We start from the raw sequence: 14,880 nt of genomic DNA on the forward strand, positions 1-14,880 counted from the left end.
TCACATGGGCGCTTCAGGAGAACAGAGGCCAGGTGACAAGGCAAGGCAGTTACCATGGGAACAGGCTGATGTCAGTGAGTCACAGATGTCTGTATACTGCTTGGACTTGGATCTCAGGACTCTTGAGGTGCATCTCTGGACCCAGTTTTACCCAGATCCCAGTGAGACTCCTATGTAAAGCAACAAATCAAGGACCACCATGCCTCCCTCTACTCTACTTCACCCTCAGGCGCAAAAGAACAGTTACACAGCCAACAGTGGTCTTATTCTATAGAGCTGAGAGAAACTGTGGAGTCTTGTTCTACGGTATTGGGAGGTCTTGGAAAGTGACTCAAAGTACCAAGAAAGGCCCTCAGGAAGATCATATACAAGAGTCTGACTGGGGTCCCGGGGACCCAGGATGGGGACAGATTTCCACTTTCCAATCATTCTGTCAGCTCACTGCCCCTCCTGGAAACTTGCTAGCACACTGGTGACCAGATACCTTGCTTTTCTTCACATAGGAATCTTCTTCATAAACGTCTCGGGACAGCCCAAAGTCAGAAATCTTCATCTTCCGTCCTTCAGCCACCAAGATGTTCCTGGCAGCTAAGTCTCGATGGACTAGCTGTGGAAAGAAAAGCAGCAGGAATCCTCAGACCTGCCATGGTTAAGGCTGGGATGGGCACCAGGGCCAGAGCAGTATCTGTGGGTCTCACCTTCATCTCAGCCAAGTACTGCATACCCCTTGAGATCTGCCAGGCGAAGGAGATGAGGTCACCCATGGTCAGTACCCGTTCATCCGGGTGGTCCAGGGAACCGGAATTGCGGCTGCCTCCACTGCCCACGTAGCCAGGCCCAATCTTGCGGCTGTCACGGAGGAAACCCCGCAGGGAGCCGTACTTGGCATACTCCACAATGAGAAGAAGTGGCCCTGGGGACAGAGAAAGGCAGCCCTGGGCATGGGGTCAGGCCAGCCTGGGTAAGGAAGGTTGCAGGCTCTGTCACCCCAAAGAGAAAGTGGACAGGCAGAGACTGCTGTCTGGGCAGGCAGCAGTCAAGGCTCTATGGATCAGGAAGCTATGGAAGGCCAACTAGCTCCTGGCCCACACTGACCATGTGAACATCAATTCCCTTCTAGGTACAGGGAAGGCCTTCCCCATGGTGTCTGAGTGAGCGGGTACTGTTCTCAGCCTTACCCTGTCATCTACCACAGCCTACACTAGGACTTCACACCTCTCTCCATCCTTGATTCTGTAGTGGTCCTGTAGGCCGGAGAGGAAAAACCAATGGAGGCAGGAAGGCCTGTGCAAATCTCACAGCTCAATATTGGCCCCAGACTAGCTCGGAACCAGTCCATCTCCCTCAACAACTCCTAGGGGCTACATTCAGGCCTATGTCTGAGAGAGGGGAGAGAGAGAGTGGAAAGAAGAGGGAGAGAGGGAGAGAGAGAGAGACAGACAGACAAGTCTATCTCCCTTGTCCTTATCTGAGAAGGTAATAATGCTCCTTCCCTGCAGGGCTGGGTCTGGGGATTGTCTGTGGGTAACAGCATACTCGTTATTCTGTAGGTCCCCAGGAGGCACTGTTTTCATTCTCAGAGCTCCCTACCATGGGTGCCGATGCTACCGACCTGGGCTCATCAGGCCCGAGGAGTGCTCCAGACATCAATCTGCTCAGCTAGCAGATGCAGATACTCTGTAAGAGTGGAAGCCTCTCCAGGAAGGAGAACTAAGCAGAGTGGAAAAAGGACAGCAGAGGGCAGAACAGGGCTCCCGGCCTGGGGCACTGACAACTTGCCCACCCACCCTATCCTCTGGCTAGCCTTACCGTCCTGGCTGCAGGCCCCATACAGCTTGATGACGTGTGGATGGTTGACTTGCTTCAGGAGGTTGAACTCAGAAAGCAGGTCTCGCAATTCACTCTGGGAGGCATTTTCTGAAACACAGCACGTGGAAATGGGGTTTGCCACCGCCCTTGGGATCCCGTGACCACACTGAGTAAGGACCAGGCTGCTATCTTCCTCACAGACACACAGACACATAAAGGCCCTCAGCATCCAGCTGGTTAGGGCTCCTCACAGTCCTCGGTGTCGGCCAACGTGGCTTCCTGCACCCCTGGGATAACAGCCAACGGGCCAAGTTCCATGTCTCCAGGGTCATTGTGTATATGGCAGCACGTCTCTTTAGCTGCTTGTATTCAACAGGGAGAAACCTACAGAGACTCTCCATTCTTTCAGTCTTTCCAGAAAGAAAGAGATCCTGCCTCTGTCCCACACATCTGCTTAGAGAGACAGGTGCTGAGGAAGGTGAGCGCCCTACACTGGGCCCAGATCTCCCGTTCTACTATTTGTCCGACACCGGGTTAGAGTCCTGTGGCCTCTCTTCTACTTGTGTGCTTGGAGCTTATGCTCAGTCACTGTGGGATCCTGCACGATGCACCAGAGTGAAGGCAGCATTAGCACGCTGCAGCACAGCGCACAGCAGGCTGGCACATTTCCCGAATGAGGCAGATACCATACTGCTTTTGAGTGCCTAACTGGCTCCGATAGACTGTGAAGATGGCCGGATTTCAGCAGTCAAATGAACACACATCCTGAGGGCAGTCAGGGCTGGCTCTAGTTCTCAGGAGGTAGTTGAATACAAAGTATCAGGCATGTAGTCAAGTACTCGTCCTGGTTCCTTAGCCAGTGGTGACACACTGTTGCCTCTGGTATTTAAAATTTTTTCTCTCCTTTCCTTTTCCTTTTCTTTCTTTCTTGAGACAGAGTTTCTCTGTGTAGCCTTTGGCTGTCCTGGACTTGCTTTGTAGACCAGCCTGGCCTCAAACTCAGAGATCCACCTGCCTCCACTGGTCCTGGCTGCCTCTGGTATCTACTGGCCTGGGATGAAGGACAGACATGGCTGGGAGATAGGGTTCTAGGCCACAGGTGGGATATAGGCCTATGTAGACCAACAATCTGAAGGTTAAAGCTGGTGTGAGGGGCTGGTGAGGTACCAGCAGCACTCTCGACCATAGCCCCTGTCCACAGCACTAGAACTGAGCTATGCACCAGCCACACAGTCTGGCTGCCACAGGGCCCTCAGGTCACAAACATGACCCTAACGAGGGCTGCCCACCCAGGACAGCCACAGCCTCTGGCTAGAGTCACATGCCCTGTATAAGAAAGGTATGGATGCACATGAGAGCCAGACCCAGGACATGACTGGTCATGGGGACAGAGAAGGCTCAGGGGTTGTTGGAATGGGGGACAGTTTTTACTAGGACCCAGTGGCCTTCCAGATGAGAGAAATGAATTGGGATGCTGGCAACTATCAGTTCAATCCAACCCCAAAGGGCTTTGAAACTTTTAAAAACCCTGGGCTCTTTCCTGACATGGCGCAGAAGTGGTACCCAGCATCTTCCACTAGGGCAAGACCCTCACTGTCCCTCTTCAGCAACACAGGCTGCATGTCTGGGGGTGGGGGTGCTCAGACTGCAGCTACCACAGAACAGCAATGAGGCTCTGCAGGGGAATCTCACGGAAGCAGGGCTGCAGCCACCCACACATGCAGCCCCTGGAGATACCTTTCAGCATCTTCACGGCCACTGTGGTGTATCCTGCCCGGCCTTTCAGACGGAAGGCTGTGGCCTTGACGACTTTTCCAAACTCGCCTTCTCCCAGGGTTTTGCCCAGAACCAAGTTCTTTCGTGGAAATTCCCACTTTGGATCCTCCTGTATTGGGGTAGAGACAGGTCATTAGCAGAGCAGGGAGAAAAGTGTGAGGAGTAAAGTTGACCAAGAAGGCAAGGCCATTAAATACTAACTCCTCATCTTGCTTTGGCAAGGGCCAGCATGCAGAGCTGGTCATCTCCCAAACCACACTGGCCATCTCATAGCTCATCCACTGGGAACACCACGGCCAGGACAGACAGGAGTCTCCAGGAAAAGGGCCTAGACTCAATTCTTGACTCACCCCGACCCCTGCTGCCACAAATAACCTGGGACCAGTTAGGCTCAAGTTCTTACCCTCAAGGCCAGCTGGGGCCTGACTAGACAGTAGCCCAGATCCAAGTCTTCTATGACTCCCCCCCCCCCCACCCAGGAACTCCTAAAGGACTGAATGGGCACCTGCAGCTCAGGATGCTTCTCAGCCCAGAATTCCCCCACAGTGGAAGCATTCAGAGCAACCTCCCTGTGTGGCTTCCTGCTAAAGAGAGGCACCTCTGACTCCCAGGGAAACGCTCACCTCGAGTATGAGGCAGATACCCCTCTCATGGCCTGTCCTGTGCACCCCAATTTGCTATACCCTAGCTCTGGCCGGCACACTGCCCTCCCGGTATCCCACCCAAACCCCTTGCACATATCAAGCCTCATCACGACCATTCTGGGTAAATTCCTAGACTCCTGCCCACCAAGTACAATCCTGTAAGGAGTCGACCCCGTGACGCTGGCACCACACTAGCTGCCCATCACCCCATGTGTCCTTGAGTTTGACCTCACACCTTTGGTTACAAGGCTCTTTCAGGCTTCCTCAACCACAGAGATGGCCCAGTAAGGACACGTGGCCATACATGAGATGTGGAGATAAAGTCTCCTTTGAGTACACAATCACATTCTAGCAAGCTCCTGAGTGATCTTGGTATTTTCTGAAGCTTCCTGAGTGTGAAGAAGGCATGGACATCCCTAGTGTCACAGCCCTCCTACCATACCTCCACTGCAATCATTAGGAACATGTCTGAGGCCAGACTATGCTAGACCTCCTGCCATACCTCCACTGCAATCATTAGGAACGTGTCTGAGGCCAGACTATGTTAGACCAGACTATGCTAATAAGCATGTGAAAAATGGTACAAACCTACTCCTTTAAAAACCTATGAAAACCCGTATCCTTACTGTTTTGTTTGCTTGTTTCAGCCCAGTCACGAACTTGTGATCTTCTTGCTCCATCTTTCCCAAGTGCTGGGATTATGGGAATAGGCCATAGTACCCAATTCTCCATGTTTTATGTCAGAGAAATCGGGCTGTGTGGTTGAGTCGTGGGGCTTATGTTTGGAGCTAGTGGGTACAGCTGGAGGGTGCCAGGCTAACTCTGGAGGAGACAGGTCAGAGTAGTGTGTCTGTACCCTCCGGGACATCAGGATGGCATAGCAGCCTCGCTGTGCTATCTGGGTGAAGGAGAGCTCTGGTGGCTTATTCCAGAAGCCTGCGGTAGATCCCAGCTACTGCCACGAACAGGGACCACACACTAGGAGACAGCAGCGGTGCATCTATGATGGGCTTCTTCGGCCTTGATGGAGGGGAGGAGGGCTGGGTGTCACTCGAATAGGCCCTTGGGAAAGTGGGACTTCCCAGCCACCTAAGGCCACTTCCCAGTCTGAAACAAGAGACTGCAGAGGGCCCGTGGCCACTGGGTGTCCCCACAGGTGTCCGCATCATAGCCCCTCCACAGGGGCTTACTCTGTTCATACCCCTTGTCTCCAAACACCGTCCCCAGCTGTACCCAGAGTACCCTGGCTTCCGAATCCTGGACAGCCGAGAGCAGGATGCTGAAGGGGCAGGTCTACCTGAAGGTGCCCCAGGGAAGACATGACCAGGGCCGGGAGGTTTCCACAGTTGTGTGACTCTGAGCAGCAGCACCCACAGAAAGGTACATGGCTGGGGCTTTCCTCTGGGGCCTCAGTGCCTCCTGCCTCCACGCTGGGGGACGTACCGTGTACACGGCTGCCGCCCTGGAGTCTAGACCAGCACGTCGTCATGATCTCCGCACCCTCCACCCCTCCCCGCCTCCGCCGTCACCCTGCTTCTCAATTAAGAGTAGCCTGTTGAAATGCTATCCAACAGGGGCCTCTTCCACTGTTTCTACTCTGAGATAGAACACTTGGCCTCTGCGTGTGTGCGCGTGTGTGTAGGACTCACTGCTCCTGTCCCTTGGGGCTTCTGCTCACACCTCCCCTGCTAGGTTGGGCCAAGCTCATTTTCCTGGGACAAGGCCTACCTCTCAGATGCCAGCCCAGTCCCATCCAAATCAGTACCTGTCACTTCCTTCCTCGACAGTGCCTTCACAGACCAGCTTCCCACTGGAAGGTGACTGTATGAGGGCAGGGATCCCCCCTGCCCTTGGCCCTACATGGCAGGAGATGCAAGCAATGCCCTCTCAACCACCTGTGGGTACCCCAAACAGTAAAGAAAGCCCGTGTGGCCACGTAGCTTCCAACACTGTCCACCTACCGGGATCTTGAAAGCATCCACAGAGACCTGGTTCTCCATGGAATCCAGTGAAGGCCGGCGAGTGCCTGAAGAGGAGTAACTGATGGGGAAACCCTGGGCTGGCCGGCAGAAGGTCATTTCCGCCGAAGCAATGGGCGGCTTGTGCGCGTGCTTGTGGTAGCAGTGGATGAAGAACGTGGCCAGGAAGACGAAGATGATGATGAGGGAGAAGAGGACGACGGCAGGTATGATCACGGTGCGGCACAGCTCACCACACAATGGGCCTGCGGCGGGGCAGTGACGGGTCTCAGCAGCTGGGCAGGGACTGCACCACCATGACGTTGTGAGACGCCCCTGACCAACCGGGTACAGGTACTGCTGTGCTGCCTCTCCTAGACCACTGCTCACCCCCCTCTCAGGGTAGAAACAGTTGCATGGAGCCTGAGCACCCTGCCTGGGTCAGCCGGCAGAGGCGGTGTGCCGGCCACACCAGCCATACTGTTTTCCGGTCGCAAATGTCTGAATGGCCATTATAAAATGGTAGGAAGAGAGAAGAAAGGATCAAAGGCTCTGGACGGAGGACCCTAAAGTGACCCAATACCGGGAGAAGTCCACAGTGCCTGAGGCCCAGCAAGGGCCTGTCCAGGGAGTCGTCTGACCAAGTTACTTGGTAGAACTGCTTTTCTGACCGTCTGTCACTGAGAACTTGTGACTGGGAAATGTTTCACAGGGACTCTGACCCCCATTCGTGGTTGCACCAATGGGTAAGGGGCCCAGAGAGATGGGAGGAGCTTCCCGGGGCCTGACTAACCTCCATCACCAGGGATGGAGCTTCCGGACCTCACCAACGTTCTCTAACCTCCCTTGAGGGTTTGGGGAGGCCTGTTTGGGGCACTCCTTACCCTGACTGTCCTCAGGCTCGCAGAAACACTTCTTTTCGTCTGGGAAGCAGTTGCAAATGCCATAGCCGGCTTTGATCCCCCGGAGCTCCCCTCGCTCGTGGCCCCCAACAATGCTGCCACCTGAGGACACACGTGGCCTGGTCAGTCTCCTGGTGTGGCCCGACACCTCAGAGTCCTCAGATTGTGACTGGCCTTCTCAGCTTGGTGTCAGGAGCTCAGGACAAGTGAGGGCTGAGAAGCCCTTTCACCTGGACAGGGCATTTAACACACTGACCCTCCACACTGGCTGTGGAAGTAGGGGGAAGCAAGACTGTCCAGTCATCGCTGAGGTGCCAGAAGGCATCACCCATGGCTAGCCCCCGGTAACAGTAAAGATGGTGGAAACAGACCAAAAGGAAGGTGGGCCTCAAGCCAGCAGAACAGGGACTGCAGCTCAGAGCCAGCCAAGGATAGCTAGGCCAGGCTACAAGAGCCCAGTCTTGAGGAACACAGCAACCGTTTAAATGAGATGTCAGGAGGGGTGGCTTGACACATCCTGCTTGGCTGAACTTTGTATTACCCACTGATCCTTCTTCGGTGCTAAGGATGAGCCGTTGGCCCCACGAAAACTAAGCTTGTGCATGGCCATGATGGAATACCCCAGCCTAGCTCGGGGCATCCAATGGGCAAATGTGGCTCCAGACTGTGTGCAGGTGGGCGCCAGGGTTCCCACGATCTCTGCCGCTAGCTCCCTTGCCTCTGCCCTTCCCTGTACACTGACAAAATGCACCCCCAAGAGCCTAAGCGTGGGCTTACTGAGACAGTCCTGGGGGCAAATGTTGATATCCCGGCTCTCCACAGAGTCACAGTGGCCGTCAGGGCAGGTCCTGGTGCTGGGGGAGCAGGTGGAGAAGTTCCTGGTGATCCCTGTGACGGGGCACATAGCAGGCTGTTACCCTACGTGGCACATCCCATCACGGTCTGGCTGTCAGGGTCCCCTGGCCAACCCTGCCTCTCTCTCGAGACGGGGGTGAAGGAACAAGCAGAGTGACCCCGTATACACCTCATATACCACCTGAGAAATGATGAGACAAGAAGGGGTCCCCAAGGGCTGAAGCATTGACAGCCTTCCTCTAAGGAGGCCGCTTAAAGACAAGGACCTGTCAAAGCTATACTATCAATGGGAGGCAATGCTACGCTCACCCACAGTGGGGCAGACACACCTCCTGGCTGAGGCTTTCTGGAGGACCACTCTGTCCTCTGGACATCCCGGCTCTAGTATAGACCCTTCCAAACCAACCCAGAGTGAATCCAGCCAAGGAGCCTCTAGTTTCAAGGTGGCAAAGCCCCTGTGACCCGATGCCCTGCCTTCTCTGCTGGCACTGGTTCCACAAGAGGGACGAGGTTCAGGAGACAAGGATTGAGGAAGCTCATTACGGGGACCGGCCGACCTCGGAGGAACCCTCATCAAGTAACCATCATCATTCCCGACGGCAGGCAGTACGGACACCGCCCCACCTCTCCCCCACCCCGGCAGCTCCTGGGCCCTACCTTTGCCATCTCCCTGGCGCCACTCGCATCTGCCTGTTGGAGAGCCGAGGCCACCACACTCCTCACACTCAGGTCGTCTCTTGTTGACTGCGCAGGACCTGGGGCAGCCCACTTCTTCAGCAATGGCTGCGAGTGACGGACAAGAGAGGGTCACAGGGGCTGGTGTGCACCCCGTCTCCAGACTGCCCACACTGATGAAGAGTGTAACGGTAGTTCCGCTGCCTCCCGGGCGAGGCTTCAAGGGTTTCAGGCTAACTAGAAAGGACTGGATGAAAGGGGTTGAGGGCGCATGCCTGTAATCCCAGCACTCTGGGAGGCAGAGGCGTGGATCTCTGAGTTCAAGGCCAGCCTGGTATACCAAGAGAGTCCAGGACAGCCAAGGCTACACAGATAAACCTTTTCTTGAAAAACCAAACCAAACCAAAATAAAACAAAAAGGCAGGGGTGGGGTGGGGACTGAGGAACCAGAGTCAGAAGCAGAATAAGCAGATAAAGACAAAAGAGACGTGAGTGACCACGACATAGGACACACGGGATGATGGTCACACCAGAGTTTCAGAGACACAACCAACACATGTTCTCTGTGATCATCCGTAATGTCCCACCCGTGCACAGAGCCCGACACTCACATGTCCCCTCCACCGTGACGAGCAACGGAGCCTGGGCCTGCCTGCGGGTCTGTCGGTCAGTGGCTACCACCGTGTACTGAAGCTCGGTACATTCAGGTTGCCGCAGGGCCTCCACGTCATTTACAAATAGGGTCCCTGAGGTGTCCTCGGTGGAGGCGACCACGCCCAGAGCACTGCAGTTGGTGTTGGAGGGCTGCAGCTTATACTGGATGTTGACGCCGCTGAACTCCTGGCAGTTTTCCACACAGACTTTCCCGATCTGGAGGGGGTGGGGAGGAAGGAGAGGAAGGAGAGGAAGGAGAGGAAGGAGAGGAAGGAGAGGAAGAGGAGGAGGAGGAGGAGGAGGGGGGGGGCACCGCTACCCCTTAGCCAGCAGCTAGAGAGGTTCTTGGGTAGACTAACATGGTCCTCAAGCAGTCTGGATGGCAGCCCTTTCTCAATGCACAGCGTTCTACAGACTCGGAACCTACGAGCCCACCTTCCTAGCTGGCCTTTGGCTTAAGGGCACCAACTCAACAGCCACACCACTGGGAGTCAGACGTGACGGCCACAGTCCCTGTGCGTGTCTCCCGACTGTTAGAGCACTGTGCCCTGGCTGTGTGATTTGCAATGCTGTCACCTGTCCCCCTTGAGGTCAAGAGGCCTCTTTAGGGGTTCCCGGAATGGGACCCCTTCTGGGTATGCCTGGCTCGGGAGCCATCTACTGGACCTTTACCTCAAGAATCCAGATTGGACCCTTCCGAGGCCCCACCCATGCTACCTCTCCACTGAGTGGGGGAGGGAGGAGGTGCTACCCACACGCAGTTCTGCCTGCAATCTTGGGGCCCTCCAACCTCAAGCCACGCCGTGGGCCAAGGCTCACCTGGGCATAACGGCGAGCCCTTCTAGCCACTGGGAAGGAGTAGGCGCTGGGTAAGCTCAGGGTGACAGGCAGCACAGACACGTTGAAATGGAGGAGGAGGACACCCGTCCCCGGCCCCTGGAAGTCTGAGTCGTTGACCAGGACCGCCAGCTGCAGGACTCTGCTCTCCGAGATGGGGAGGCTGCGGTTGAGAACCAGCTCTGCAGGCGGGCGCACAAAGAGACAAAACCAGTCACTAGGCTCCAAGATCAGGCCCTACGCCATACACCACACACACATATCAATATACAGCCCTGCACACACACACACACACACACAACTTTCAAATATGTGCCCCGACAGCAGGCCTGGTGAGCAGTCTTACAATACGGATGTTTAAAAGCTGAGACACTCTACTGAGCTAGAGCTCTGGGGTGTGTAGAAGTAGCACATATAAATGTGCTAGCGTGCAGGATGTTTGCATGGTGTTTGTATGCAAAGACTATGTGTGGCCCGGGATGGCGATCTATTTTGGCGCGTATGGAACGCGTGCGCAGTCTACGTGGTTTTCATGTGCTGCGTGTGGCGTGTCCCGAGTGTCCTCAAGCTCTGTGACTGTTGGCTCCTTACTGTAATTGTGCATGGTTGCCCGCACGGAGTTGTTGTTGGCCTGGGCCACGGTCTCATTGGGTGTGTGCTCCACCCGGAAGGCCTGCTGGGCCCAGGAGTCCCCTGAGAGTAGTGTGCTCGTGTACCGTCTCACCAGCTCCCCCGACGCCGGCACCACGTCTGCGTCAAACACTTGCAGAGTGGCCACGACAGTGCCCTGCAGATAGCAGAGAGTGCCAGTTAGCGCCAGTTAGCTCAGGGATAGTCAGAAGACCAAATGACCCAGCACAGCCCAGAACCAAAGCAAGTACGTGTCGTCAGAACCAGTCCTGGATGATCAGAATTGACTGTTTGCCCTCGAGGCCTCAGTGAGAGCTGCGAGCCCTTAAAGCCACAGGGCAAGCTGGGTTACTCTAAGGTTGTCCAATCCGATGTTACCCTACCTACTTTGACTCCCTAGGAAGCCTGTACCTGGTTCCTCAGAGGGGAAAAAAAACCCACTTCCTTCCTACTGAGCCTAGGAGCAGGCTGCAGAGTGACCTGATGCCCAGCAGGTGGCAGTAGCATGCCGCCTAGGCTGGTCCAGAGCAGCATGGGTGAGGACATCTCAGAATTATCCCCTGGCTCCTGACTGCCTCAGACATGCTCTTGTGACAGGTTGCCAGCAGAAGGAAGTACCTCCCTGCTTGCCAGGTCAGGCGAGTCAGAATGTTCTCCCCGATGCTCTCCCTGGGGCCCTTGGCCTGATTAGACACAAACTAAGCAACCCAGGCTCAGGCCTTCAGTCAAGAGCTGGCTATCTGGCTGGCAGTCAGCCAAACGGACCAGACAAAAAGGACAAGTGGAGAGCCACGTGACTGGATGGTGAGCAGAACAGCTGAACAGATCGAGGACAGACTGCCGACGGAGACAAACACCGAGAAGGCCCACACAGGACAGACAAGCAAGCACATGGACAAACCTCCTTCCGCTTGAACTCCACCACAGCGCTGGCAGTATCCACACCTCCGGCGAAGGTGGGCGCCGAGTCGTCCTCATCATACACGGTCACTGGGAAGGATACAGTCACCTTCTCTTCCTTGGCACTCGTGTTCACAATGCACTCGGCCTTCAGCACGTACTTCTCCTGAAGCTCCCGGTCCAGGGCCCAGCGAGTGCTCACCTCCATGTTCCGGTTGCAGTGGAAGGGCAGATTCTCCCCTGTCACCAAGCAGAAGGGAATCCCGCATGACTGCTGGGTGGGGGAGATAGAGTGTGGCTTGTCTTCTTTATGATTCTGCCCTGAGTGCTTGCAGACAGTGAGGCTTCTGGCACCCTGGTGGCTGTCTGTCCCTTCTGCCTCCATGGGGGATGGCATTCATTTCTCAAATGTAGGCTGCTGGAGGTCTGTTTTTTCTACTTTTGGTTGTGGACAGACGGGTGGTGACACAGGGTCAGGGGTCTGCGGCTGGGGGTCAGGGAGGGGGGTCCAGGAAGGCAGAGGCTATAGGCAGAGGGTCAGCTCCAGGTACTAGCTGGTTTACGAATGTCAGTGTTTTTTTTTTTTTTTTTTTTTTTTTTTTAAACCACAGATGTAGTATCTGCTCATTTTTAGACAACGTGAGAAACATCCCAGTTTACCTTGAAAACAAATACTGGACATCTGGGGTATGACTGACATTAAAACTGGTATTTCTGGAAGTGAGGCCTGCATTCCTGCTGTATACCCCCCAGTGGGTGACCCGGGGCTGGTCCATCTCTTCTACTGCAGACAGGATGTCAAAGGGTGCAGGTCCACTTGTGCGCAAGGGCCAGCTCCCCAGGCAAGGTCTGCCGTGCTTGCTGACACTAGCAGAATCCTTCAAACTGGGTTCAACACCCCACGTCTAGCTCCGGAAGAGTCCACGAGATTCCAAGAATCCTGGAGAGCATGCCAGGAAGTTCCCGGATTCTCATGCCGATTCCAGCCTCATGCCAGCCCATCCTTCCACTAGGGGGTCTCCCCTCGTACCTCTTATTCTCTTAACTCCACCAGATACTAGCCTGATCCTAAACCATACCCAACACAGGAGTCCAACTAAGCCTTTCAGATGCCAAGTGGAGACTTTGCATACCTTCCCCGCCTTGCCTTCCACAGCTCCCCATGCTCCAGGGAGCAAAACTCTGAAACGTTCCCGAACAGAACTAGCCTGTCCCTGTTGGCCTCTGGTCCTTCCAGTGGTGAAAGGCATTCCAACCACAAAGAGGCATATGCTGGAGCCTTCTGTGGCTAGAGCCATCTGGCACCAACCCATCTTGTTCAGTGGCCCCTGCCTTTCTGTTCTCTCGGCTTTTCTTTGCTCCTCACTCCTTCCGGAAACCATCCAGTTCCCCTGACACACTTACGGGCTCTATCTCTGTCCTCGAGGTGACCAGAGGTTTCAGGCATGTTAAGATGGTGGCCTGTTTCCTAACCTCCTTCAGCAGTATTCGGGCTGATGACAGACACCCAAGAGATATTTCTGGAGTGTTAAACAGGGGCAGAACGGACACGTGGCTCACCTTAAGGGCTTGCAGCACTATTGTCTGCTGTGCAGCAGGACAAAGGAACAGCCCCACAAGGCTGGAACTCACCTTCCAAGAGCCTGTATTCCACCCTGATGTCGGGGCAAAGGAACTTCACAGGCAACAGGTTAAACTGGTAGAAGGTGCCAGGGGGCCTGTTCTCCCTGATTCGGAACGACAGTCCTGTCTCGGGGATGCAGAGATCCTGGGATGTGAGGGAGCTACAAGCTGGGAAGGAGTCATTGATGAAGGAGAAGTACACACGGGCACAGCCTGGCCAATGGCATTCGCCCTCTCGCTGGGTTGTGGACCCCAGGAAGACCTGGAGGAAGATGGTGAGCAAGGGGAAGCCACCGTCTGCGGGGAGAAAAGGAGACAGCCACTTTTCAGGTGAAGAGGGAAGAGGACAGGCAGGAATACCAGGGTCCACTGTGGCCCACAAGCCTCGGCTGCTTCCCGCCCACCTCTGCTACAAGGTGCGGAGGCCTGGACAGGAGCAGCCTTTCTATCTGCCTCTCTTATCGTTCAGGTTTCTGTTCAAACGATCTCTCTCCTAAAAGAAGTGCTCAGGCCCTGGGGCTAGTGTTCCCTGGTCCCTTCCAGGTGGGTGAGCTCACGGTGTAAGCTCCTGCAGGCTCCTGGCCAGCTGTACTCCCTGTCCACTAACCATCAAGTGCTTTCCCATAGACACACCCATGCAGACTTCACCAACATGCAGAGGAAGACTTTTCAGTTAAGTTCTATCAATGAGGCATCACATCCTAGTCTAGCAAGGGATAGGCTTTGGCTGAGGCAGGCATTTCCCTGGGTCTCCACCTCAGGCCCGGCTGCTTTTCCTCAGCCTACATTGGATTATCGTCATACCACTGTCCTAATTGCTGTGTTGATTCTCTTCTAACCTGAGAAGGCAGCGTGTAAATATGAGTGGTGTAGGTCCTCAGGAAACTGTTCACAGCACATTCCACCCACCCTGGCCCTCTCCACCAAGGGGCTCTCACTCCTGTTTCCCACTAGGGCTCAGGAGGAAGAGGGAAAGAAGGCACATGCAAACCAAAGGGCACCTCAGAGCACTTCCTCCAGGAACTGTCTATACCAGTGGTTCTAAGCCTCCCCGATGCTGCAGCCCTTTAATCGTGTTATGGGGATCCCCAGCCATAAAATTATTTCATTGTTACTTCATAACTCTAATGTGGCTGCTGTTATGAACCTTAATGTATGAATCATGATGTATAATCATAATCTGATATGCATCCCTGTGGGGTTGCGACTCACAGGTTGAGAACCACTGGTCCCGACTAGACTGTCAGGGAACTGCCCATCTTGGGTTGCCTCCCTGGCTTACCATCCTGGCTGTGCCTGTCCAATAGATCAGTTAGTCTACATTCTGGCGATGGAGCTCACTCTGTATTCACAGTATCCTACACTGCCTCTTACGTGTGGATAGGACCCTAAGGATGAGTGTGGCCTTGCCTCAGAGGGGGTTCTGGGAGGTGTGAGCTACCAGGTACATACCATCACCACCTCAAGCCACACAAGCCACTTAGATCCCCATTCACCCCACTACAGTTAGCATCCTTATGTGGCCCTGAATGCAGGTCCAGCCTTAGCTCTGTGCTGCAGGCTAGGTCTCCATTGCTCTGCCTGCCTCCTGGACAGCTCAGCCAGCCTGCTGCAGAC

The 14,880-nt window shown here is 54.9% G+C and overlaps 1 protein-coding gene across 1 annotated transcript in view; it reads right to left on the reverse strand.

The window, feature by feature from the left end:
- Positions 1-14,880, reverse strand: part of Ret (ret proto-oncogene) — a 40,133-nt gene that overhangs the window by 12,697 nt on the left and 12,556 nt on the right. The window contains exons 3-15 of the mRNA XM_055604213.1: positions 13,273-13,560; positions 11,642-11,880; positions 10,702-10,897; positions 10,093-10,292; positions 9,231-9,489; positions 8,602-8,727; positions 7,867-7,977; positions 7,072-7,191; positions 6,191-6,453; positions 3,547-3,694; positions 1,810-1,917; positions 699-913; positions 485-607 (exon numbers count right to left, since the gene is read on the reverse strand). Coding sequence (XP_055460188.1) covers positions 485-607; positions 699-913; positions 1,810-1,917; positions 3,547-3,694; positions 6,191-6,453; positions 7,072-7,191; positions 7,867-7,977; positions 8,602-8,727; positions 9,231-9,489; positions 10,093-10,292; positions 10,702-10,897; positions 11,642-11,880; positions 13,273-13,560 — 2,396 coding nt within the window. The remainder of the gene's footprint in view (positions 1-484; positions 608-698; positions 914-1,809; positions 1,918-3,546; positions 3,695-6,190; positions 6,454-7,071; positions 7,192-7,866; positions 7,978-8,601; positions 8,728-9,230; positions 9,490-10,092; positions 10,293-10,701; positions 10,898-11,641; positions 11,881-13,272; positions 13,561-14,880) is intronic.

The sequence above is a fragment of the Psammomys obesus genome, unplaced genomic scaffold, assembly GCF_907164565.1.
Source record: "Psammomys obesus unplaced genomic scaffold, mPsaObe1.curated_primary_1811, whole genome shotgun sequence".
NCBI lineage: Eukaryota > Metazoa > Chordata > Mammalia > Rodentia > Muridae > Psammomys > Psammomys obesus.